Source organism: Ambystoma mexicanum, chromosome 3p (assembly GCF_040938575.1).
Source record: "Ambystoma mexicanum isolate Mex_15411 chromosome 3p, UKY_AmexF1_1, whole genome shotgun sequence".
NCBI classification, from domain to species: Eukaryota; Metazoa; Chordata; class Amphibia; order Caudata; family Ambystomatidae; genus Ambystoma; species Ambystoma mexicanum.
Genome location: NC_090925.1, coordinates 410,335,517 through 410,362,633, shown reverse-complemented (window position 1 = coordinate 410,362,633; position 27,117 = coordinate 410,335,517). Strand labels below are relative to the sequence as shown.

The 27,117-nt window shown below is 43.3% G+C and overlaps 1 protein-coding gene across 1 annotated transcript in view; it reads left to right on the top strand.

Moving 5' to 3' along the window:
• LOC138580499 (protein spire homolog 1-like) overlaps positions 1-27,117 on the top strand; it is a 1,163,133-nt gene that overhangs the window by 815,373 nt on the left and 320,643 nt on the right. Inside the window, exons 10-11 of the mRNA XM_069651091.1 lie at positions 2,831-2,915; positions 13,680-13,825. Coding sequence (XP_069507192.1) covers positions 2,831-2,915; positions 13,680-13,825 — 231 coding nt within the window. The remainder of the gene's footprint in view (positions 1-2,830; positions 2,916-13,679; positions 13,826-27,117) is intronic.

The following is a 27,117-nucleotide window of genomic DNA, read 5'->3' as shown; positions in this document are numbered from 1 at the left end:
ATACAGACACACGCGAAATACGTGTGTGTGTGTGTGTGTGTGTGTGTGTATATATATATATATATATATCAGCATGGTCCCTTTAGTGGATCACTGCTTATAAATAAAGCATTCATTAAAATGCACAAAGGAGTCAAGGCCTCCAACCAGCCAGTGAAATATAATTAATAGGAGCAAGTCCCCAGTTCTATACCACTGAAAGCTATTACGTAAACTGGCCATAGACTACTAATGTACACATAACATAGTCAGGTTTGGGAAATTGCAAGTCGCATGCGATGACTCTCCACCATGCTATCTGCCGTTGTTACAAGTATATGTACAAGTAAGACCCACAGAGCTGAATTTAATAGTAGCCCACAGTGGATAACGTAGAACCTTTGCAATACCAAAATATGAAAGAATAGAAAAATGTGTGTAAACTGTATTGTGCGAATTCGCTATAATATAAAATGGTTAGTGCTATGGCAATCACACTTTTCATAAGATGATTTGAAACTGTATGCGATTATAGTTTCCTACGGCATTACAAAATGTCATTTGAGGGTTCAACAGTAATGTAACTGCTATGTGCAAAATACGCAAATAGGCAAACATAAAGTGCTTAGTGCATAAGTGTAAAGTACTACTGCAATTAAAAGATGAACCCCAATTCCTAGTATCCGTATATCAGTAATACATGCTTACAGCAAAAAACATGTTAGAGCAGCATAATAAAACTTGAAATACATTACTCAACTAACACAATTATGTTCACGTATTCTCAGAAAAAATTGCTTTGCATACTTTGAAAACTAAACGTTTTAAGTGGTGACAGAACGTATGTGGCTGAATGAATCACTTCTTCATTGCAAAGACCTTAAATATACCTAAAAGTGGGGCCATGGGCCTGACAGTGCAATGCATTATAGAGATATAAAGAGTGGAAAGAAAAAGCGAGGGCACAGGCCTAATAATACTTGATCTGCTTTGTCCAACATAGTTAAAAACTACAAATGTTAACATGTCCCCTACAAAGAGGGAAAAACATGTAAAAATTTAGCACCAACAAACAGAAGAAATGCAAAGGATACATCAAGAGAAATATATGGCATGTATACATTAAATTTAAGTGTCCAAAAAAGTATAAAGTTCCTCATCCAAATTATGTCCTCTTGGACTCTTGGTTTCAAGGTCCAAGATGCATTTGGTCTCCAGTTGTCTCAGAATGAGTTCACAATTGCCTCCTCTAAAAGATTCAGGTACTGAGCAGATGCCAAAATAGCCCAAACCATCCAGTTTACTATCCTGCTTGGTTTTGAAATGTACCGCCATTCAATAAGAGGGGGGTCCAGATTTCTAATGGCTCTCATGTGTTGTAACACCCTTAATTTCAGCTTGCCAATGGTGCTGCCCACGTACCATTTGTCACATGGGCAATTCAGTACATGGACCATAAATGTTGTACATGTGATCCTAGATGTCATTCTGATATCTGTAGCCAAGATAGGATGTCGATAGCTAGTGGTATTAACAGCATATTGACATGCCTTACATTTCATACATTTAATGAAACCTAAGGTGAGTTCAACTGAGATGGAAGCCCTCGAGAGACATAGTTGATCGTCTCGACGCACAGCACCCTCTGCCGAGAACCTTTTTCCAAAGCAGCTGAAGCTGTGAACAAAGATATAAGATGGGAATAGGTGTGAGGAACACCCAATCGAAAGAAGGTTACCACGGGTAAGCAACTTGTTCCTCTACTTTACAACGCTGGAATAAGTAACAGTAATTATAGGATTGGACTGGACATTCCTTGGGCTGTGATGGTCCCTTGGTTAACAGTTCATGATTTTAACATAATCCGGAACCTACATAGTGTTTCTTCCTGGAGAATAACTTTCTCCCCTTAGAGCAAACGCTTTGTTTTATTTTTTCTAATGAAATAGGGAGATTCTATTGAAGCCAACAGTATTTTATTTCTATTTAGCAGATAATGTACATGATCCATGTGGGTGGATCGAATCGTTTGGCACGCACAAAGATTCTAAAGGTGCTACAAGAATTAAGTTTGTCTTCATCTCAGGTGCAGGTTTGGCAGTGACCTTCTGTGCACTAATGAAGGCTTGTTGATACCACATGAGAACCAGAACATGATCACATAGGTGCTAGATTGCCGGATAAGGTCTTGGGTCTAATTGAAAGATCCATTAAAGGCAGTGGTCTGTATTAAGTGGACAGGACAAGCAGACTTGTACAGGTTCTGAATGGTGCACCAAGGTCGTAGGATGTACTCTTAGAATGTTCATTGTTAACATAATTGACTAAATGTATCATTAACTCTTCTGTACAAAGTCAAAAACGTGTTAAAATATTGTGTTCTAGGGCTACATTTTAGGAACGTGGATACAATTCCAGTTTTTCTGTCCATTTATGCACAGCTATTTGCTTTTTGATTTTAGTGACTAGTTTAGGTTTTTACAATTGTAACAAACAGAATGCAATATAATTCTTATTACTTCAGAATGGTTAAGTTTGCCCCAGGCCTTGTATGAGTCCTTTAGTCTTATTGTTTTCTTTGAATTCTGGACCTTGTATTTTTCTTAAGTTTAAATCAAAGAAAAAACGATGTCCCGGAATTCAAAGGAAGAAAGCTAGGACTAAATTACTTTCTCATGCATGGCAAGACGACAGCTGAGAGCTCTGAGCTCTTAAATGACAACACCCTGCTTCCATTGGAACTTGGTCAGCCCTAAAACTGAGTGATGTTGTTTCTTTTACTCTGTGTAAAAACATTGTGGGATTGTGCTGGCTCATGGATAATATTCTCTTTGCATATGCTTGCCCACAGGACGTCCCCTACTGGCGGTTGGAGTACAGTTCTGAAGGATCGTCATTGGGACACACAAGTTCTCAGTTAAATTCCAGCAGCACAGGTGAGAAAGTGCTTTGCTTTTCTTCCTCCCAATGCCGCCCGCCACTATCCCACCATAGTTGCGATACACCTACAAATGTATCGGTTGGTTTAAGATGTTGCTTTGTGAAAGGTTTACCTGCCCCTATATCTTGCAATCCATTCTCTTGTTTAGCCTCACATATTATTCCTGCCAGAATTCTAGGCCCTTGGTTGCTTAGGGCTGTGACCCAGAAAGAACCTCACGTTTTTACTTGGTGCTTCATGCAGTATTCCCCTCCTACCCATAAGGAATAAGATTGTCATCCCAGGAGGTGCTGAAGAATGCAGGAAACTAGGTTATTGCAGAGCTTGAACTCCGACTCTTGGCCCATAGTAGTCATCTTGAGCTACATGGTAGCAAATGACTGTTCTCAAACAGCCAATCACCACATTGTCTCCTGAACCTAGTTCATGCTAGGTCTGCTGACAGTTTGAGGTGTTTTGTTCTACTGATTCTCCACCCAAAGGATGTGTCCTAGACTCATTAGTATCACATTTCCTCCAATCGATCTAGGTGCATTGGCGTAGGAAGTGGCATTATGGTAGCTAGGCACTTCTTGTACTTTGATTTTGTTTTGACAAAAATAAAAAGAACTGATGCTGGGATTGTTGAAATTTGGTACATTTCCAAAAAGGTAGGAACACTAGCGTTTACTTATTTTGGTGCATCTTTGCTAAAGGTAACCACTCCAGTGTACCAAAGTACACCAATTACATACCAAATATTCAGAAGAGTTGAGGCTTGATTCCATTCTAATGTACACATGACACTGCTGGCAGAGCAGCAGGGAGCCGCAAAGGAGGAGCTTATTCCAGCATGAGAAGTTGAGAATGTACAGAGGCAAGACCATGGCACGCAAAGGAAATGGTGATGGAATAGTAACTGGCCTGCTCTATCTACAAGCTGCTGCCTCCATGGAGGAGCATAATTTGAGAAGTTTGGAGTAGTTGTCAGAAACAGGAGATCCAGACTAGCAATTGGGCGGTTGTGAAGGTAGATTCAAGGAAGCATACCGCAGACCACTGGGAATAAGAAATGGGGCAGCTCCAACAGTTCTTGCGATACTGTAAGAAAGTGGTGGGAAATGATGACAACACTCTAGGTCCTTAAAGGGGTTGGGGGTAGGGAGGTGAATGAGAAGTTGCACAGCAATCCCAAGGAAGAAGTTGAGTAAATGTGGAATAAGGGAGCTGAATGCTTGGAATTTTGTTACTAACACTCCATAACCATAAGGCATTAACACAGATCAGTACAGAAGGACCAAGAGAACAGAATGTCAGAAATTGAGGTTCCACTAGTAATGTCTGAGGACTGACAATGAGAACCAACAAAAGAAGAATGGTAGGGATTGTGGTCCTACCCCTTCATGATAATAGTGCAAAGTATTACAAGAGCTACACCCAACAGTTACAGAATTCTGAAATGAGACCATCCAAAGAAGGTTGGCGTAGGCCTTCATTCGCATGGCATCATGCGCATGCACCCCACTGGACATCACGACCATTGGGTCTTTTGACAGTCTTTCCTGCTACTTATTGCTCTCCCCAATGGACAGTGTCACTTTTCACCATCTACAGAAAACCCAAGACACCACCTTCAGTGAAGATGTCATACTTGGTCACCACCATGTCTCTCACACATGTCAACATCTTCCTCTGGGACTTCAACATCCCTGGCAACTCAGCAACAAAGTCCATGCAAGAACATCTCCACTGCCTACACAACATTCTGGACGTCACACAGCACACGAAAGACCGAACTCGCAGAAAAGCTAATATCCTCAACCTCCTAATCATTGCCATGCCTGCCCTCCACTATAGCTCTCTAATCCAGCTTGGTTGGTCAGACCATCTGGCAAACTGCTATGATTTTGGTCGCACCACACCAGTCAGGCAAACCCATCGGAAACCCTGCAAACAAGCCTTCCGATAATTCAAGAACTTCCCAGTGAAGGCTCTCACGGAAGACCTCACCAAACTCTACTTGCATAGGCTGATTTATCTCTGACTAACCATGACTGTGACTAGCTCCTCCGTAAACTCAACACCACCTTCTCAATCAACATCAGCAGCCATGCCCTAATAAAACAATGCACCCTCAAGCCTAAATCTTCCGCACCCTTGGATACTGAAGAACTCAAATTCAACAAACTATCAAAAAAGAAGAGACTTGGTGGAAATACTGCAGTGCATCCAACCACATCCTGCTCAAGGAACTCTCTGCTAAACGGAGACGCGTGATCACCATCTCCAAGGCCAACAATGAAAGCAGAGCCCTCTTCAAAGCCATCAAGCACTGCATCAACCCGCTGCCTGACCCACCTAAACCGCACTCCATCTAGAAAATCCATTGCCATCAACTCTTCATCAATAAGGTCAGCATGATCTGCCAACACTGACACCAATGCTTTAACACACACTACACATCCCATCACGTAAAACCGCAACTACCACCTTAACCAACTGGAAATCTTTCAAGACAGGCACTATGGAAGACCTTACTGCTATTCGAATGGATTGTGTCCTCCCGCGTATTCCTAATCTTTGATATTCAATATCCAGCTGCTTTGGAATTATTTTTTTCGCCAGAGGGCGATCTGCGTCGGTGCAGTCGACTCGATGTCCCTCGAGGGCCTCCATCTTGAGGATGATGCCATCAACGGTATATATTTCATGTGCAGCGCCTGTTGGCTTCAGTTCTGTTTTTCTGAGTAAGCTTATGCATCGGGAACTACGGCGCAGTTCAGTAGTTTCGCTCACAAAAATAACTAAAATGTCTTCATTGCCACAGACTATCACGAAGACCGGGTTTAAAAAGTGTCAGGACAGCAGTTCCAGGATGTCGATAACCGATCTGCATAGAGTATGTTTGTCGTGACTCGGTGTGGAGCACAAGACCTCGAACTGCTCGAGATGCCAACCGATGACTGGAAAGGTTCTGATGGAGCGAAAGGGGAAATGGGCAGTAGGTAAAAACCTCAAATTCTCATCGACTAGCCAGTCGATAACCTTCTTGGGAAGATGCGAGAGGCGACTCTCCTAGAAGGAAGGTGAGAAGGTGCAGCTCAAGGAGTGGCTCCCACCACTCTTCTTCAAGGAAGTCGAAAAAGAGGCACCATAAGTCTCCTACTTTTACTTTGTCTGACTCCTTTCCTGACAGAGCTATATCTTGCCCCACAAAGGCCTCCACTACTGCCAAAGGGGAAGCATTCAGATTGGAAATGTTGAACATTCTTGAAGGGCAAAAACCCTTAACAAGCCATGCTCCTACTGCGCCTTCTAAAGCTGGTAAGGAAAGGGCTTGAGCCAAATCCTGTGCGGCCACGAGTCTGGGGGCGAAGGCCAGATCCACATCGAGAGCCTTCGATGCCTCAGCGCAATGAGGAATCATCGAAGGAGCCTTCGAGCCGCAAGTAAAAGAATAATTCAAGGTCATCAATGCCAGCTGGGCCCTCAATGCCAATGGCGCCTTCGACACCATCGAAACTTTCGGTGCCATCGAAGTTGAGATCGATTTTGTTGAAAATATTGACTTCTCGAGTGTTGGGTTCAAAAAATGTTCAAACCTTCTACGCCTGTACCAGATAAGACTTCTATTCCTTTACCTAGAAATTATTCTTTTAAGTCACTAACCTCTATTTATTAGGCAGATGAGCCATTGGAAAACTATGCACCATTTAGGCTACAGTATAGTACACCAATGTACCTGATAGCTTGATATCGGAGGGGTCCATGCTTAAAGGCCTTTATGACAACTTATCAGCCAGTGGAGTGGACACTTCACCAGAGTTAGAATTTCTTAAACCTGAATCTGATGAACTTGCAGATGCAGCATATTGACAGTTGATGTCTAAAGTTGTAGATTACTTGAGATGAAGTAGATCTACCCTCCCCTTCGAGCAGGATGATTTGACATCCTTGTTAAGGGCCCGCAAACAGATCACATTTTACCATTTCACATTGTTCTTCAAAAAAGGGTGACTGACAACTAGGAGACGCCAGAGTCAAGCCTGGCAGAAACCAAGAATTGTACACACAAATATTGCCCATCTAGTAGTGACCCCAACTACTTATCAAAACACCCCACCCCAGAAAGTGTTGTGGAGACAAAAGGGTATATGCATGGGCTAGGAAAGTTTTTTCTGCGGGGAGTATGGCTCTTAAGTCAGGCAATTCCACATGTGCCCTACTAAAATTTTCATTCACTCTATGGGACTGCATATCTATGGCGGCTAAAAAGACTGTTTCTGTTAGAGACGGCAAAGAAGCCATGTGCAAGTCTGTTCAGGATTCTGCTGACTGTATGAGCAAAGCCATGGCAGCAACCACCGTTATTCGCAGATTTACCTCGTTAAGGAAGTCTGGATTGGCACTGGACGTGCAATCCAGACTCCTTAATATGCCTTTTGACGGGATCTCGTCTTTTTGGCAGCAAGGCTGACGAAAGCCTTGAGAAGCTGCAGACCTCAAAGGCGGCAGCCAAATCTTTGGGTGCTGCTGTTAGGCAGCCTCAGCCCTTTCGCCCCAGTGGCCCTTCTTGGAAGGGTAGATCCTTTCACTACTACTACTCAGTTGGAAGAGCAAGAGGAATGGCTGGTAAAATAGGCCAAAGAATATTCCCTTCGTGGTGGACGAGGGAGAGGTACAAAGCCCACTCAAGCAGGGGCATCTTTACCAACAGCCACTACTTCAGCCACCTTAACCTCTATGAGGTCTTCACTCACTACACCCCGGTGGGAGGCAGACTATCTCAGCATCTGAAAGAATGGCGACACATTGCTTCGGATGCTTTGGCATCAGAAACCATAGCCCAAGGTTACTGCCTTCCCTTCATTCCGAGACCTCCGAACTATCCACCAGGGAACTGTTCTTTAAAGATTCCAGATCTGCTCCTTGTGCAGGAAATTTAGCACCTGCTATAGAAAGGTGCTATAGAGCCAGTACCTGTAGCGGAAAGGAACAAAGTATGGCATTCTCCATATTTTCTAATGCTCAGAAAGGGCAGAGGACTGAGTCCCATCTTCGACTTGAGATACTTGAACAAGTTCCTGAGGAAGGGCGAGTTCAAGATGGTTACTCTTTCTCAGATCCTTCCGGCCCTTCAACTCCAGGATTGGATGGTGTCATTGGACCTTCAGGATGCTTATTTTCATATGCGAATCCATCTGAAGCACAGAAGTTAACTGAGGTTTTCCGTTGGCGGTTTTCATTATCAGTTTCGAGTTGTGCCATTTGGGCTGACCTCAATGGTCTGAGTTTGCGGGCAACATGCCAGACCTACTTTGGGTTCCAAGCAGGTTCTGTGGTGGGCCTACGAGGACAATATTCTGAAAGGAGAACCTTTTTGGCAACCATGGACGGAGATTACAGTAGTGACGGATGCCTGCCTCACGGGGTTGGTAGCCCACGCCCACAATTGACAATCAGTGGTCATTGGTCTCCATCAGAGTCCAAAACTACACATCAATCTTTTGGAGCTGAGAGCAATCAAACTTATGCTAAAGGCTTTTCTGCCCTTTGTACGGGGAAAGAATGTCCTGCTAATGATGCACAACACAGTGGCTATGTAATACTTCAACAAGAGAGGAGGTGTAGGTTCACCACCACTGTGCAAAGGAAATGCAGCTCTAGTACTGGGCAATTCAAGAAGTAATCTCCCTGTCGGCAGTTCTCCGAGCCGGGGAGGAGAACCCAGCGACAGACACTCTGAGCAGGCAGAACAGTCTCCCATGAGTGGAAACTAGGTCAGGAAGTCCTTCAAGACATCTTCACCCTTTGTGCAACCCCTTAAGTGTATCTGTTTGCGGCCAGTGTCAACCGGATGTGCGAACTGTACTGCCCCAGGGAAGTTCCTCCAAGAGGAGATTTAGGAGACACATTCATGGTGGACTGGGAGTTTTGTACTAGTTTCCTCCAGTCCCCGTTATTCCTCACGTGATCAGGACGTTGAGAAAGTTTGGGAAACGCACAATCCTATTTGCCCCAGATTGGGCTAGGAAGACGTGGTACCTGGACCTTCTGGACATCTACCCTTCAATACGTCTTCCACAAAGAGAGGACCTTCTCTCGCGAGAAGAGGGTCAGGTACTCCATTCTGCGGTCAAGACTCAGCCTTCATGCATGGTTTCTGAGAGGCTGAGATTCAAGGAGTGGGACCTCCCAGATGACCTAATGGAGATTTTGCTTTCGGCCAGAAGACCAGCAACAAAATCCTGGTTCTACTGCCGTTAGAACAAATTCTGCAGCTGGTGCAGGGACAAGAATGTAGTCACTTTACTATGCAAAACACCACAGGTGTTATCTTTTCTAAAGCATCTAGCCAATCTGGGACTCCAGGTTGGAATAATTTGTCCCAGGAGGATAGCTCAGCGGCAGCGTGCTCGACTTGGAAACAAGACGACACGGAGCAACACAGGTTTGATCCCTGGGTCCGCGCTTAGAAACCTCTGGGTATTAAGTGCGTTATAAATAACCTATTGTATCACATTAAAGGCTATTTGACGGCGTTATCCATCTTTAAGCGCTTGTCTGAGGAAACGTCTTATTTTAAAATACCACTGGTGGTACAATTCCTGAAGGGACTCACCAATGTGTCCCGCCCCCCCCCCCTCAATCTCCTTTCAGGTGTCCGTTTGGGACCTTAACTTGGTATTAAAATTCCTAATGTATGCACCATTTGAGCCACTACATTCATGTCCATTAAGGTTACTAACATTCAGGACCATCTTGTTAGTAGCACTAACTTCAGCCCGTAGAGTGAGTGAGTTGCAGACACTATCATCTAAACCACCCTTTACGGTATTTCACAAGGACAAGGTTGTCCTGAGTATTAAACCTTCATTTTTGCTCAAAATAATTTCTGATTTTGATGTAGGACAAAAGATTGTGCTACCCACTTTCTATCCTCCACCTCATCCTCGCAAGGAAGAAGAGTGATTGCACAGATTGGATACACTTAGAGCTCTAAGCTTCTAAATTTCTAGATTGTCCAAACTTCGTCTGGATGATCAACCTTATACAGGTCAAAGGCTAGGTCAGGCTGCAACAAAACCGACCTTATCATGAAGAATCATTCTAGCCATTTCAGAATGCTACAGGCTGGTGGGCGAAGACCCTCCAGAAGGCTTGAGGGCCCATTCCACCAGGGACATGGCTACCTCGTTGGCTATGAAAAGTGGTGTTCCCAATAAAAACATTTGTGAGGAAGTTATGTGGTCTTCAATACACACGTCCACGAAATATTACTGCCTTGATTCTTCCTTCAGTCAGGATGGAAGCTTTGGAAAAGCTGTCCTTCATTCGGTTCATGGAAACCTTTGATAAAATTCTTACTCCCTCCACCAAAACAAACACTGCTTTGGGAGTCTATCAAAGATGAGGAATACATTGGAGGATACAATCCATTTGAAGAACAAGTTACTTACCCCTGGTAACGTCCTATCGACTGGATGTTCCTCCCAGATATTTCTCATTGCCCTTCCAACATACCCCACAATAGAATTTCCCATGCTTCTACAGCTTTCCCTCCTTCAGAGCTTAGTACAGTCAAACCTGTGTTTATGTGGGTAGTTCTACTGAAAGAAAAAACAGTAATGAAGCCAATGGGCACTCTGTGTGCTTTATATACCTTTTGATGATATTACTCTTGAGACAGAGGCCCCTGAGGGACATTGAATTGACTGCATTGCAGCAAAGCGCTCTGCCGAAAGAATTGTTCCGAAGCAGCTGATGCTGGATATTGAATATCAAAGATGACGAATACGTGGGAGGAACATCCAGTTGAAAGAATGTTACCGGGGGTAAGTAACTTCTAGCATCCCTTAAGGCCATATTCTGTGTGGACGACATCCTCCCAGCCTATGTACGCAAGACATTTCCGACTGAAGCACTCCTCGCTTACCCGACCATCAATAATAGCTCCCTAACTCAAGTCACGTTCCCTTGGACCCTCAAGACCAGACAAATCCTCTGCTTCTAGAGAAACCAACACTGAACCCTGATGACCTCAGCAGCTACCGCCCCATCACTCATCTTCCCTTCCTTTGTAAGATCCATGAGAAGGCAGTAGCAACACAACTCCTCCAACATATCAAAGCCAACAACCTCCTTCAGTCCTACCAATCTGGCTTTAGATCCAGATTCAGAACAGGAACCGCTACCATCAAGGTGATCGAAGATGCCCTTAAAGTCCTTGATAATAGCAGCCTTTGCCTCCTGGTACCCCTTGACCTCTCGGTAGCATTTGACACAGTAGATCAGCAGACACTCACCGACAATCAACATCGCAGCATAGGGATCAGTGAGATAGTCCTCAAATGGTTCAAATCGTACTTTGCTAATTGCCCCAGTTTTACAGATTGATTCCTCCATAACCAACTCTACTCATCTCCTGTGGAGTTCCACAAGTATCCATCCTCTTCTCCTGTGATCTTCAATATTTACATTGTACTGCTTGGTACCCTCCATATAACATTCACATCCACCAATACGCAGATGGCACACAGTTCTATCTCAAGGTATCCTACTTCGAAGACATCCACATGTCCAGTGCTTACCTGAAGCTCAATGCCTCCAAGTCTAAATTCCTACTGTTGACCAACCACGAGCGCCTGAACATTCAGACCTGGCACTGCTATGCACCTCAAGTGTTCCACACCCCAGCTGGTCACCTTTCCAGGTCCCTTGGGTTTGACATCAACAGACGCCTCTCCTTCAAACAGCACAAGGCAAGGAAGATGCAAATGGCTTGGTATTGACTTTCTCTCCTGCAATACGTTAAGCCTCTCATCTAAGAAAACAACTTCAGATCTGTTGTTCAAGCCTTGGTCATTTCCCACCTGGACGGTGGCAATGCCCTTTTGGAAGGACTTCCGGAAAACTACCCTGGCTTCCCTGGGATGTGTCCTGCATGCAGCAGCAAGATTTGTCAAAGGACTCTGCAAATTCAAAAACATCACCCCCATTCATCAAACTGCACTGGCTCCTGCAGCAAGCCTGTATCATTTTCAAATCCTTCTGCATCATATACAAGGCTGTAACCCTGAAGTCTCCAAGCTACTTCACTGAGAATCTCAGCATCTCCGGAGGCCTATGATCCACTAGACATAACAAAATGTGCAGAATTTAACTCTGCTGCTACAGGAATGGAAACAGAAGGCTGGCCTTCTGTCTATGCTCTGAAACTCTGGGATCTCCTCCTGATCAACATCTGACTTGCCTGCTTGCTTCTACAGTTCTGGAAGGAGCTCAAGACCCTACTCTCAAAGGAATGGCTTCTCCTTAAAACCTAGGTCCATACACCGTACACTCCCCTCCACTTATCAGTGGTCTGATAACCACTGTTTTCTCCCCTGGTTACTTGTAGATCCATTGCTGTTGCCCTCCTTTCCCTGTTGGATCCCCACTCCCTTGTTTCTATGCTCCCTAACATTAGTATTCCCCCCCCCATGATTGTAAAGCGGTTTGTTGCACCTGATAGCTACATCCACGTTCAAATAGCCTAATAATGATGATTCCAGAAAATACCCTAATAATGATGAGTCCAGAAATCCGGGCTCTATAACTGGTATTTGAACACTGACAGAATCCATGTCAACTGCTAGAGAACAACATTTTGGGAACTGACACTAACACTCAAATTAGGGTATGTTGTAACTAAAATAAAACCAAAGATTAAGTGAAGTGTCATTCGGTATAAACCGCTCATCTTGTGCCGACAGATTGATTAGAGCCAAGTGAAGCTATAAATATTGGGGTTTATACCTGGGGCTTGTCTAGCACCAACCCACCCTAAGGATTGTGAACTATACAGAGACTGTCTACTATTCAGGGAAATTGAGTGACCAAGGAAAAGAACCGTGTTGACAGTGAAGGTCGAAACCAATAACTAACCAAACAACTTGGTTCTACTAAACGCTGTAGTATTAGTAGAACACATTTATTGTGTAGTTTACAAAAAATGAAATGTGTTCTACTAAACACATCAGCACACTTCTTGTTTGCTTGTCAACACCACAACAAACCCTCTTCATAGCTATGCTAATACCTTGCACCAATTTGGTGTCCTGTGATTGGCATCAGTAGTGGTATGCAGCAAGTTATCTTTTGCTGTGAATGGTCTAGTTAAGGCCAAATTTGTATTATTGAAGGACAGGATTGTCAGTGCGTAACGTTGGTGCCAGGACTCTCATAATAGTGGGTGCTGTTGTTTTAGTGGTGCTGTTTATATGCCGTGGGTCCTTTGACGGTAAGCAATTTGCTAAAGTTCTTTACATATTTGACTCTAATGTTGGCAATGGTTTCTAAACTGCTAATGGAGGCTTCCATCAAAGTAAATACAGCCAAGCACGTGTAAGCTGATGGAGAAGGCGTGTACATATCCATATTTAAATTGTGCACTTTGTGTCCCTTTTGCTTAGCCATTTGTGCGCATAAGCAGATTAATTATGTTAAGTGCTGGAGCACTGCTTAGTGTATAAGTGCTCTCCTAATTGTGGATGGGATTTCAGAAAGTTGTTAAATGCAGCATCCGGTTTAATGGTGCCTCTTTGCTGTTTTTCTCTGTAAATCTTGACAAATTCTTGTCGCCTCTGACATTTGAAGTGCATTGGCCGTGCAACAGGCAGGTTGATAGGAGTGCGAGAACCTGGGTACCAGATGAGTATTCAGAATGCTGGACAATCTGAATGTTTTTATATTTTTTACAGGCCCTGCATATTTTTCGAACTTACTTTTTTTCTTTCAGACCTCGACACAGATTTGGTATTTTTGCCAGTGCTGACTTCATCACAGATGGAAGGGAAAAGCAGCAGTTTTTCAAGCCGAAAGAACAACTCTTTCTTGCACAGGAGATCCAGGTCCTTTGAGAGCAGCTTTCAAAATAAGGATCCTGTAAGTTCCGCCTTTTTGTACTTCTTTTCCTGTTGCATTGTTAGCCCCCAGCGTTCAATACCACCTTTCCCATATTTGCCCCCAAACAACCATCAAAATGGGCAGATAAATAGCTCCCATCAAGTACAACCAGGATTAATTAAGCAGGGGTTTGGGGTTAAATGTAAACCCATCTTGAGTACAATTAATGTACTGTCCGGTTGGGCTACTGTCTGTTTAGGCACTCATTTTCATTTTAATACATTCATACACTTTTGATCGCTTAATCTATTATTGGCACATGTTGGTTTGGGCCTTAACATTTTTCTATGTTGAAGGGTTTCCCAAACCATCATGGTTGAGGTGGAACTGTGAGCTGATTGGTGGACGTTCGGCTCTTGGAGTGCAGGCAGACATTCTAAACTGCCTTGCATTGTCAATCGTAGGAAGGTAATGTTTTGCTTTGCTCCCTGTAAAAGGGCCCAGTTTCATGAGTGACAGGAGGTTTCTGGAGGAATAAGCTGGGGATAAGCGATGGCAACCAATTGTACTTCGCTGCAAGCCCACACCTTTGGGTTTGCCCCACAGATGACTTGAGACATTGGATTTAGTGTTCGCAATAAAAAAAGGCTGTGGATTCTATTGCACATACATAAATCATAAAACATATTTGTAATTTTTTTAAAAATTACACTCCTAATAAAACGTCTCATCTCTCGTTGCTGTTTTGGGCACATGGGTCAAAGGGTGTCCGCCTGGCCGGTGCCGCCATCTTCTTCCCACAATTTTGCGAACAGCGTTCGTTGTCTTTTCTCTGCTTCTTTCTTTCTCGTTATTCTCCTTCCTTCTGGGTGGGTGGGTTCTAGGAAAAGAAATGTTGTCTCCTGCGTTCGGAGGATGACTTTTGGTGCTCCGTTCCGAGGACTTGAGCCCCACCCCATCCCCCCGTTGCCTCTCCTTATATTCGTAATACATAGCCTGAAGCTATGCCATTTGTCCTTTGTCTGGATGCTTGGATGCACGCCTTGCCGGCTGGCGCCGATGGCCCTTCACCCTTCGGATGTGAAAGGCCTTTCTTACTTTGTTTCTGTTGTTCCTGCCTCCTGTTCTTAGATCTTAGTCACCTAGTTGCTGTTGGCACCCCGGTGTGCCTCCCTGTCTGCTGTTGGTGACATTGGGCCTTGTGTGATGGTGTGGGATAGTGTCCCTCCATTGAAGGAAGCAGACTGCTTTGCCTGGAGGGGAGTACCATCTAATTTGGACATTACAGAAGCATGTATGTGCAGTCCAGTAACTCCCAGCTCCACCAGACGATCAAGTCAGTGACCTGTTTAGAAGCAGTGAAGCGTTTGTTTTCTTCTGCAGAGGACGGAGACTGCATTAACCCGTTGGAACCTTTCAGGAGAACAATTTGAAGGTAGAATATTTTTGTTAGGGTTGACGCAGCAGAATAGTTTTTAGGTAAAAACCACTACTGATAGTTTAGTATAGGATTTTACTCGGCTAAATTAGTAAGTAGGAATACATTCAAAGTCAGGAAATAATGAAAGAAATTCTTCAGTTAAACACAAAGGTGGTGAAGAGTTAGTAGATAAAAGTTATATTTTTCTGAATATTCTTTTAAGTTGTGTAGCTTCAACTTAAACCAAGAAGTTGTGTCCCTCACAGTTCTTCGAGCAGGAACACAGGCGCTAGTGGTTCTTTAGATCCGGGTGAGTACTTTAGAAAAGAATAGTCATAAACTGGGAATCTTATGTTTTCTCGTCCTCTGCAGATTCCACAAGAATAGAAGACCTGAATCTGTTAATTTTCTCCACTTGCCCTTTCTCCCAGGGGTGATTTCAGCTGGAGCTAAATCAGTTCACCAAACGCCCTTGTGCCTCTGCGGTGTTCAGCTTCCATGAATCAAGGGACCTAGGACTGGACAATATACACCGTTGGGCGATTTGAGGCCCGAACACTTATGTGGCTGAACTCATTTTCCAGTGCCTAGCTTGGTCTGTATTAAGAATACCATACCTCCACCATAATGTCACCCAGTTGCCTACCGCAGATTTTGCACAATGCCTGGTAGAATCAGGATAGGAAATGGCCCGGAACAAGTCTGAGCAGAGCGATGACCAAGTTTGTCTTGCTTGAGCTCTGCAGGAGTGTCCTTTGTCTAGCACAGTAAACTCCCAGACCTATTGCCCAACTCTCACCCATGAGCACCCATCTCTTCTGGGGATTTGCAAGCCAGACTGAATTCAGAAATAGCCAAAGCCTCAAATTCTCTTAGACATGTCGTAATTTGTATACATGTTTTTAGATTTGCAGATTTTTTTTTTATTTTTATTTTTTAGGGTCAGTTTTGTGACCAATGAAAAGAGCAGTCCAACTTCAATTATTTGCTGAAAAGGCGTTCTTGCTGATTCACTATCTGACATGCTTAAAATGTAAAAGTGTGGGTATTCTTATGTTCCCAAAATGCTCTTTGCTGTTATACAAGTAGCCAGGCTTGGGTTACATGAAGAGCTACTGGGTTGTGTGACCTAGATTGGGGGCCATGCCTCTCGGACCCACCCCTCGCTTCACCCTCACAACGCAGCAGCAGTAGTGAGAGATCGACACGCTGGTGGCATTTTTGTTGCTTACAGACTTTTGTTTAAGTTAAAGTAGGTTTGGGGAAAGACCTCATTTGCCCGAACGCTAAGAGGGGTTTCCCTGCCTCAACAATAAATTCAAATGGTCAGTCAGGATGTCAAAATAAAGATAAATCCACCATTGTGTCAAAACTCCTAACTCTAGCCTTCACACTAACCACTCCATCTGATGTGCAAAGGGGTTGTCCTGTCAGCAGGCCATTCATAGTTGCTTTCGAACATCATAAAACAAAGTTCCAAATGGTGAACAGAGTTCCACAGGGGTCAAGAGAATGCCTGCATTCTCTTGACTTCTCAGTGTTCACAAGTCGCAGGGGGAATGACTCTCTTCCCCTGGTTTCTTTTCCACTTCCTTGATGAGCCAAGAGAATGTCTCCCTTCTTTTAGCTTTACCACAATGTTCACAAATCCCAGGGGCTGTCTCCATTCCCCAGGTTTCCCTTCCTTTGCACAGCCAACCGGGTTCAGTCTTGTCCCCGGTACTGTGACTATGAAGAGGAGTAATAATTGTCCTTCTAGTGTTGCGATTCCCAGACTCCCCCGGTTTCAACAGATCTTTCTAGGTAGAGTTGGTGTACTCTCATGCAAAGTACTACCTATTGCACAGCCTACCTGGTTCACCTTTCTCTCAGGTACTCTGACTAGGAGGATGAGCAACTGATGTATTTCTGTTATGGGTGCGAGTCCCAGACTCATTAGTCTTCGATACTTCTCCTTCTAGGTAGGCTTGGTTTACTCTCCTGCCAAGCACTGCCATATATTATCCTAGGTGTGAAAGTTTCTTCAGTATTACTTTCAGGGTCCCAGACCCCAAACTCAGGTTATTTCTCCCCAGACCCCGAACTCAGTGGGCGGGGGGGGGTATTTCTCCCCCTTCTCTGCTTGTCCCCACTTGCTCTGCTTTTCAGGGTCCCAGACCCTAGGTTCGGGCTATTTCTCTGCTTGCCAAAACCTTCTCTGGTTCCCAGCGTCTTTCTGCCCCTCTGCGTACTTGTTTTCCTAGTTCGCAAGGGCGTACGCCTTCTCCCAGCTTCCTCCATTAGCTGCGGACTTGTGGTGCTTGGTGAGGCTTAATTTGGTTTGCTGCAGCTCCACAGTTCCAACGGCTCTGCAGCACCAACCATCCTACTGAAAGCTATTGCGCTTCCCAAGCTACAGGACCACCTGTCTGCGTCCGCCAGCCTGCCTTCCCTTCTGTCTCGGGTCTGTCTCTGGAGGTCTCTGCTTTTTCCTGGGTTTCCCGGCTTTCTCCCAGTCTGTGGCAGACAGTGTGTTTCCTCACGGCTCTTCCAGGGAGAATTGCTCCTTGTAAAAAGTCGTCCTTTCCTTTTTTTCATTTATTTCTGCTAGATTGAATAGGCTGGTCTGCTCACTGTTCCATGGGTTGCTCGTCCACACTCAGCATCTTTGTCTCAGTACATTTCTCTAAGGTTTCATGACTTTTCTTTTTCTTCTTGGTACTATTTAGGGGAGGATAAAGTTGTACTTTGCTCACATACATTGAAGTTTGAGAGATTCCAGGATTCTGAAGATGGTATGAGGGTGATGGAGCTGGGACAGTGGTAGGAATATACTGCGTCTCCCTTGGGGCGTCATCCCTCATCCTCTGAAGGTTTTTCCTCCCATGGTGCACCACCCCCAGGGGGATTATTGGACTGTGGCCGCACCGCCCTGGCCACAGGAAAAGGGTTCTACCCCATGGGAGAAGGGACGACATCCAAAAATTTGTTACAGCCCTCAAGGAGGAGGGGTTCCCAGAGTACATTTTATTTTGACCATTTCCAGCACTAGGTTGAATGGACCTACTGTCACATGCCTGGCTTCCTATTCAGTCCATGGAGCTAGTATATTTAGGCTAGAGATAGTTTGTGTGCAAACGTCTTGTAAACTGCTACTTTCTTGATGAGGGCTAGTTAGACTGGCTTTGGAGAAGCTACACTGATTATCTGTGATGTACATGTAATTAAGAAGCTGTGATTATTACAAGTCCAAGTGGCTTTATTAACTTTTTAACCCAGTTGGTGGGCTTGGCTCTGGATCAATCAGGACTCAACAGCTCTGCAATTGCTCTTCACTACAATTATCAGGATGTTGTGCTCTTGGTTCTCAAACACTGGTGTTCACGTACTGTGTGGTTAATCTCCACTGCATTCTTGAATTGGCCATTCCTCTCATTCTTCTCTTTGGCACATTATCATTCTTGATGAGGAGCCCTAATGTAGCGTTCTTGACCCTTCATTGCTTGCAGTTGTTACCAAAGACTTTCTGAAACTCCATCTTTCTGCCTCTATACTTTTCCTCCAATTTGCTCGATTGTGGTAATTGTATTTTTAAAGGAACAATTCCTGTGTTTCTCAACCTCTTGCTTTCTTGTAGTATGTGTTTTCATGGCCCCTATTTTGGGTGGGTGCTGGCCGTAGCAGTGGGACCTTAGCCAGGCCCATGTACTGGCAACTTACCTGTTGCCAGTCCAGCTCCTTCTGCCTTGGCGGTGTCCTCACATGATGGCAGCGGTCGTTCCCCTTCTGTGGTGGGTGGCAGGCAAAAAACGATGGTCTGGAGGGTTGCCCGGACCAATGCCAGAGGTTAAGAGGAATTCTTAACCTTCCAGCCATCACCTCTTGTGTGTTGCTATAGTCACCCTGAGTGGGACGGGTTTGCCCAGGCGAGGTCCCCTGCCTGCTTGGCCTAGAGCCAAAGCTGCTACTCAATGATGAGGCCCAAAAGGGCTGAAACATGTCTGGGGATGCTTGTCTTGTGCAGAGGGGATGTGACCCAGCAGTTCGGGCAGGACTGCGCCTTTTAGGGTACGACAGACTATGATTTGCATTGTGTTTCCCCTTTGGTAATGGCTTGGCAGGTGAGGAATGGTGGTTTGCAGGGTTGCCCAGAGCAATGCCAGAGGTTAGGAGTAATTCTAAACCTTCCAGCCATCACCTCTTATGTTTTACTCGCGTGATGACTGCCATTTCCGCTTCTGCGCACATGACTGAGCGCTCTGTTCTCTGGATGTGCATAGAGGTATGTTTGGTCTTTTGCCGTAGCTTCATGTGAGCTGCAATAAATGCCTTTGACCCGACTGTGCATTGCAACTTTCTCTGTCTCTACTGGAGACCTTACCTTGTCCTATTTTTCTGTTTGCCAGTCCTTGCTTAATGTTTCCAGCCTTCTGTTCCCTTTTTGTGCCATGAGCCCTTGCTTATTTCTTGGCCCATCCTTGCCTTTTTTGTATGGTTTTATTCTGCCGATTCCCTTGACTATACAGTCACCCATGTCCAGTGTTTGCACTGTCCCTTTACCATGTTAATTGTGGGTAACTGTTTCATGGTGCTGAGAATTTCTTCTGTCTCGGATATCTGTTTATTCAAGCCACAACCTGGAATGATGAGGCCTTCCCCTCTGCTTACCCCCAATCCAGCGGACAACCAAGCCTTCCAACCAGGACCTTGGACTAAGAAACAGTTTATCAGGTGCCAAAGCTCACATCTTGACACTTGGGTTCCTCAATAAGCACTTGCCAGGCCTCACAATTGCTTGCTTTCTTGTTACTACAATGCCGAAGATGCACTTGTTTGTGCTCCCACTCTCTCTGGGAGGGGCTTGGGGGTCGGGGAGTGGCGGTGGTTGTCACTACTTTTCCCTACATCCACTTTTTGCGAATCAATCTTTTTGGAGGTCTTTGTAGTTCCCAAATCTCCACTGTCTTCAGTCTCACGATTATATTAGAACTACAGTTCCCATACATAATTTGTTTTGACATCTGGATATCGTTTCCACTACACAATTGTCACCATGATTGTGGCATAAACACCTTGTGATAAATCTGACTCCTGACTACTCTTTATCTCCAATACTCTCCTGGAATTCAGGTTGGACCATGGCATAGTTTGTTTTAATGTAGCTCCCTTTTTCTCAGTAATCAGGCTTTCCCTTCTATTAACATTGCCTCTACTGCCGGGTTTGAAATTGCTGAGAGCAGTTTAGCCTCTGCTTGTGGCCTAGAAGCGCCTGATTAACTTGCCACACAAAGCCACGAAGAGCTACTTTTGACTCCTTATCCCATCCGTGGTATACACGACTTATAATATGTTGATATTAACTCTGCATGTTTGGAAATATGTATAAAGGTGAACTGGAACATAAGCAGAAGTCCTCTAATGTGTCATATGTTGACCAAAAGGTTTGTGCATATTGTATAGAACTAACATTTCCAATTTGTCTATGAACGAGATTCTACATCCCCAGACGTCCCTCTTGCATGCTGGGTGATTCCAGTTGCACATAAGCTTATTTTAGCTGCTGCTTATTAAATCCTTATTTCAGTCCATGTTCTGGTAACACCCTTCTTCCAGTGTTAACGAATTTAATATAGCATTTGTACTTTCAATAGGCCAGATTCCTAACCTGTTCTTTCTTTAAAGAACTTAAAATATTGTGGCATTTCTGCCTTCATTCTTATTCTCTTTGTGGCCCTCTTCCTCCTGAAAGGATCTTAATGTAATATGGCATTTCTCCCTTGCAAAAGGAATATTCAGTCCTACCCCCTCCTGTAACTTGGCTGGTACTGGCTCCCACCAATTCATCTGTTCCCCAGTGGTTTGTTCTCCAGGTGCTCGACACCCTCACCATCTTGCCTCATTTTATCTGACCCTTGTCTCTGCATTTCTTGCCTTTTGCTCCTCCCCACTCTTCATCCAGACTGGATGGCTCTTCCTCTTGCTTTGTGTCCACGTTGTCCTCCATGACACTATGTGATGGCTCTGGGTCTGAGCTTATGGCTGTTCTTCCCCCACTAACTATGCTGGCTTATAGCATCTGGTCTTCCCTTACTGGCTCAGATCAGACCGGTTTCTAGCCCTCCTGCCTGCTAGTGGCTCATGGCGGATACTACTGGACTTGTGGACCTCCGCTTCAGAGCATACTGCACTTCACAATAGTGTGACAGTACTTGCAGAACTTTTAATTCTGCCTCTTATTCCTGTTTGGTGTCCCTTCCCATTAGAGATGCAGTAGTCTTGATCCACTGCTCCAAAAACCGAGAAAATACTTGCAGCACTATGTAATATGAATCTTGGCACATCCTTGGCAGGGCCTACTTGTGTGGCTTCCCTTATTACTGCCTAATTCAGGGATAGTGGCATGTCCTATAGTAAGGAAGGGGGCTCTTGTAAAGCCTACCACTGGATCTTTGTGAGGGCTACTTTAGATGGGGTAAAAATACCGAGAAGTGAATCCCTGGAGTGGGTAGTTGCGCACACAGTATTATTAGTTCACTCAAAACAATATTCTGGTATGAAAGTGGGACATTAGCAGCAGTAGCAGAGCGTAGAAGGGTAACTTCTCGGCATCCCTTCTATACAGTGGACAGTAGGCAAGGTAGTGCCTGCTTATCTGCGCTACCCAAAACAAATAGTAATCAGAAGTCGGTTTTGTGCCAAAAATTAGCCTAATGCCACACTATCGTGGATTATACAATGAGTGTTTTTAATTGACAAAAAGCACAGAAACACTACACGCCAACACGTGTTTCAGCCCTCTCTGGGCCGTCCTCAGGGCGTATGTATATAACAATTAGGTATAACTGTTCCATAGACATATTAAAATACATTTGTCAAATGTTAGACCAAAGTAATAAGACAGCCAAAAAATTCATTTGAGTCAAAATTGGTTACATAGATCATGTAGTTCATAAAATGGAAAGGAGGAGTAGGGTGGAGGACAAAAGAAGGGGTGTGGGGAGAGAGAGGAGAGAAGAGAAAACAAAATGTTAAAATTAAAAAATGAAAGACTGAACATTATTATTAAAGGTTGTGCTTTAAGTAAAAGTTTGTTATCAACTTATAATTGCTATGTTGCCACATACTGTGTATTGGATTAGGTTAAAGAATAATATTTTTTATGTTAAAGAATATTATTTTGATTTGGTGAGGTCGTTACACCAGAAGGACGATCAATACTCCAATGTTATGCTGTTCCTACAAGTGGTTAATATTGCCAAATAAGTCTATAGGGTAGATTGGTTCGAGTCGAAAGATAGCTGCATTAAATATACATAATAGTATATTACCCATTCTATGGGGTGCTAGAGACTTGCATACAATAATTCCATCTAATAAGTGTATTAAAGCTCGTATCAACTCATAATGTTCAAGATTGCTTACCACTGAACAAAGTGCTGTCAAGCGTGATCTCAAAGAAGGTTGTGTGTTACTGCAAGTCTAATGTCCGTAAAGTACGAGCGTCATCTATTTCAAAAGAAAGCGGGAATGTTGTAAGAAACTGGTAGTACTTGCTGGTCGTAATGTAACCTTGTCTCTTAAAAAGGACAGAGACAGAGGCAGAGGCAAAGGCAGAGCGCTTACCATAACACGCCTGAATGCGTTCCTGCACGGTGATTTCTGCCTGCAGGCAGTGGCTCTCTGTGCGAAATGAAGGTGTGGCTGGTTGGGCCAATCGCTGTGCTGCTTTAACTAAAAAAGAGTGCGGTCATGTGACCGGGCTTCGTTCCCGTTGCTAAGTAACTAAGTGGAAGAAAGCTTGGTGAACGGAGCTGCACGTAGGTGCAAGCATTCTGTTTGAGGTCATTCTAAATAAGGCCTGAGCTTTTGTGATTTGGCAGCCATTGACTTGTTGGGATTATCTATATGATACGAGTGCTATGTTTACAAGCTGCTTGTATTAAGGGAGAGTGAAGTCATGTGACCGGACTAAATCCCTGTTGCTAAGTAACTGACTGAAAGGAAGCTAAATAATCAGAACTGTACTGGTGTGCAGTGATACTGTTTGGAACATATACACTTAAGCGGTATTAGTAAGCATTGTCATATACTGTAAAGTGCGGTGACAACGTTGTGAAGCTAACATAACCTGTGTAAGTAGTCTAGTTTAAGAGGATGTATTGGCACACCTTGTTTGTTATAAGGTGTCTTTGAGTAGTCAGCCATGTGAGGCATGTGAGAGAATTATACTAAAGTTATAGTATAATTCCTTTATTTAATGTGAAAATAAGTTACATATACGTAGTTTATATGGGTCTTGCCAATAAATTAACTAATAGAGGTCATCCATGAATTGTCGTTCTGAAAGCGAGATCAAAAAGCAGCAAAGTGATTAATAATGTATAATCAGAGTCATTTGTATAAACAACTCAAACTAAGGAAAATTTTTTAAAAAACATATATGACATGTTATGGTATCCCATATTAGCATGGGTATGTACTTGGCTGCTGAGTACAGAGAAAGAGCAAAAATCAATATCCAATAGGTAGCATGGGAATTGGGTTTAGGGTTGGATCTATTGATGTCCTCTAAGGTGTAACAACTTGTTCAAAGTCTAAGTATGTGGTAATACTCTTATGTGCCAAAATAGACTTTAGTTAGATCACAAAAAAACATTGAGTTCATGTTCTTGGTTAAATCCCATTTGAATACATCTTAATCTGCAAATCATGCGGGCCTCCGCTTGTCGAAGAAGAAGTTGTCTGTTTCCCCCTCTGGCATGAGGTTTAATGTGTTGCAGTCCAACAACCTCTAAAGATAGTAATTATGAGAAAATGCATAACATTTTAGAAGAGTACCAAGATGATATTAAAATGAGGAAGTTCAGAAAATTTTACCGTGATGAACGTGATTATATTAACGATAGAGTGTACACATTTCAGGCCAAATATGATGGTGACCAAACACACATAAAAACTCCCAATGTATCGCCGGCTACATCAGATCCTGACTCTGATCAGGAACCCACAGCATCAAGCTCAGGAGGGTTAGAAATTTTAGATGAGGCCCTCACTGTTGAGGAAAAACGTCATAACAGAAGAGGCTTTATGGCAGAAATTAAGAGATTTAAAAAGGGCAACGCTCAAAATCTCATCACTAACTACAAGTACGTACGGTTTCAGAAATCTTTCCCTTTAGGCCCAAATATGACAACCAACCCCACAACTTCAGAGGAGGAAGAGGAAGAGGAGCCAAGAGTAGAGGGAACCGGAGACATAAGGAAAAGATTTACCAGATCAAGTCTCAAACCATCCAAACCCAGACCAATTCTCAAAACCTAGTCATTAATCTTTCGTCCAAACAACTTTCACCGCAACAAATCAATGTTCTCAATTATGGCCTCTCCTTTGCACCCAGCTCCAAAGCTGATATGACTGAGGTCCAAATTGACCTCTACAAATTCATTAGGAAACTCAAATTGAAAAAATACTTTCACAATAAACCCATGTACTACCAACAACAGGCAATACTACCACCTATTAGTAGCAAGAGTATACAGGAGATTGAAAATGTTCACCTTTTGGCGAACCTTACCACAGACATTACGCTATCAATCAGAGATATCCAACGAGACTTAGGGATACACCAACGCAACATGGATATGGTGGAACACAAGAACAGATCCAAATTCATGCCCCCACCTGTAGGTGATAATATTATAGATGTATTTTACAGATCTATTACCAGGGATATTCACCAATACATTGATGGTCAATATAAAGGTTTCTTTAGTAAGAAAAGAAACTTATCCACTATTGAACAACAAGCTCTTAAGGAATTATCGAATGACAATACAATAGTGATTAAGGAGGCGGACAAAGGGGGAAACATTGTTATCCTGAACAAACTAGATTATATCAAAATGGCTCAAGATCATTTAAATACACCAGGATGCTATCTTAAACTTAAGAAAAATCCGACATTAGACAGTTCAAGAACTCAAAACTCTGATTCAAGAATGGTACCAACAGGGGATGCTTACGGATGAAGAGAAACAGTTTCTCACCAATATTACCCCACTCATGCCTACTCTGTATCTATTACCCAAGATTCATAAACAATTTGATAATCTCCCTTCAGTTAGACCGATAATGAGCGGACAAGGAGGAGCCACAGAGAACTTAGCAACCTATATTGATTCTTGCATCAAGGACCTTGTACCCAAAATTCCAGCTTTTTTGAAAGATACTACTCATATCTTACAAATTCTTAATACCATTTCTTGGGAACCACATTATCAGCTAGTCACCCTAGATGTTACTGCCCTGTACACATCAATTGAACATGCATTAGCGATTAAAACTCTGGACCATTCCTTTAGGCTGCATTCTGCCTCGCACACAACACATGTACAAATGCTGAAAAGCTTTGTCGAGTTCACTCTCAGTCACAACCAATTTATATTCAATCAAGACTACTACACCCAAACAAAGGGGATAGCTATGGGCGCTAAATATGCCCCAGCATTGGCAAACCTCTTTATGGCATTCTTTGAAGACTCACATATTTTTCAAAACAACCCATTCATAGACCTTATACCGGTCTGGAAAAGATATATCGATGATATTTTTGCAATTTGGGCAGGCACAACCGAGCAGTTTCAAATGTTTATACAATATCTTAACCAGAACCAATTTGGAATTCAGTTCACAGGCAAAATTGACACCACTGAAATAGAGTTCTTGGACCTCAGAATTTATATTACAAATGAAACTTTGCAAACTAGTACCTTTCGTAAGACTACAGCAGTTAACTCGACTTTACATGCCAAGAGTAGTCATAGTAGAAACTGCATTGAAAATATTCCTCGAGGAGAATTACTTAGAGCAAGGAGAAACTGTAGCGAAGATTCACACTTCATTGCAGAATGTAAGTCTATAGGAACCAGGTTCCAAGAAAGAGGTTATACCAAATCTAATATCCACCATGCACTCAAGGGTGTCAAAACGGTTACTAGACCTTCATTACTCACCCAGCCCAAAAGCAAAAAACCTGAGGGGTTTCCATCACATGTGAACTTTATTACGAAATATTGCAGTGATTCGAAATTCATTTACCATATTCTTAATAAACATTGGAACATTCTACAACTTGATCCAGACTTGGAAACCTACATCACACATAGACCGAGAATAATCTTCTCTAGAGCACCAACACTTAGAAATTTACTATGTCCCTCTTTCATGCAACCTGGTTTCAGCAGACAGGAGAATTGGCTGACGCAAAGTCTCAAACCTATAGGGTTCCACAAATGTGGGACCTGTAATTTTTGTCAATATGCTTTGGCACCTACTCAAGAATTTATCTGTCAAGGAAATTTGAATACGAAAATCAAGGACTTTATCAACTGTCGCTCTAAATACATAGTGTACGGTATCATCTGTGTCTGTAAGAAAGTTTATGTGGGCAGCACCATCAGGGAACTAAGGATCAGAATCCGAGAACATCTAGGAAACCTCAACAGTCAAGATGTCAAGTTACCATTGGCAACCCACTGGCAAAAAGAACATCAAATGGAACACAAGAGTGAAATTAGATTTGTTGGACTGCAACACATTAAACCTCATGCCAGAGGGGGAAACAGACAACTTCTTCTTCGACAAGCGGAGGCCCGCATGATTTGCAGATTAAGATGTATTCAAATGGGACTTAACCAAGAACATGAACTCAATGTTTTTTTGTGATCTAACTAAAGTCTATTTTGGCACATAAGAGTATTACCACATACTTAGACTTTGAACAAGTTGTTACACCTTAGAGGACATCAATAGATCCAACCCTAAACCCAATTCCCATGCTACCTATTGGATATTGATTTTTGCTCTTTCTCTGTACTCAGCAGCCAAGTACATACCCATGCTAATATGGGATACCATAACATGTCATATATGT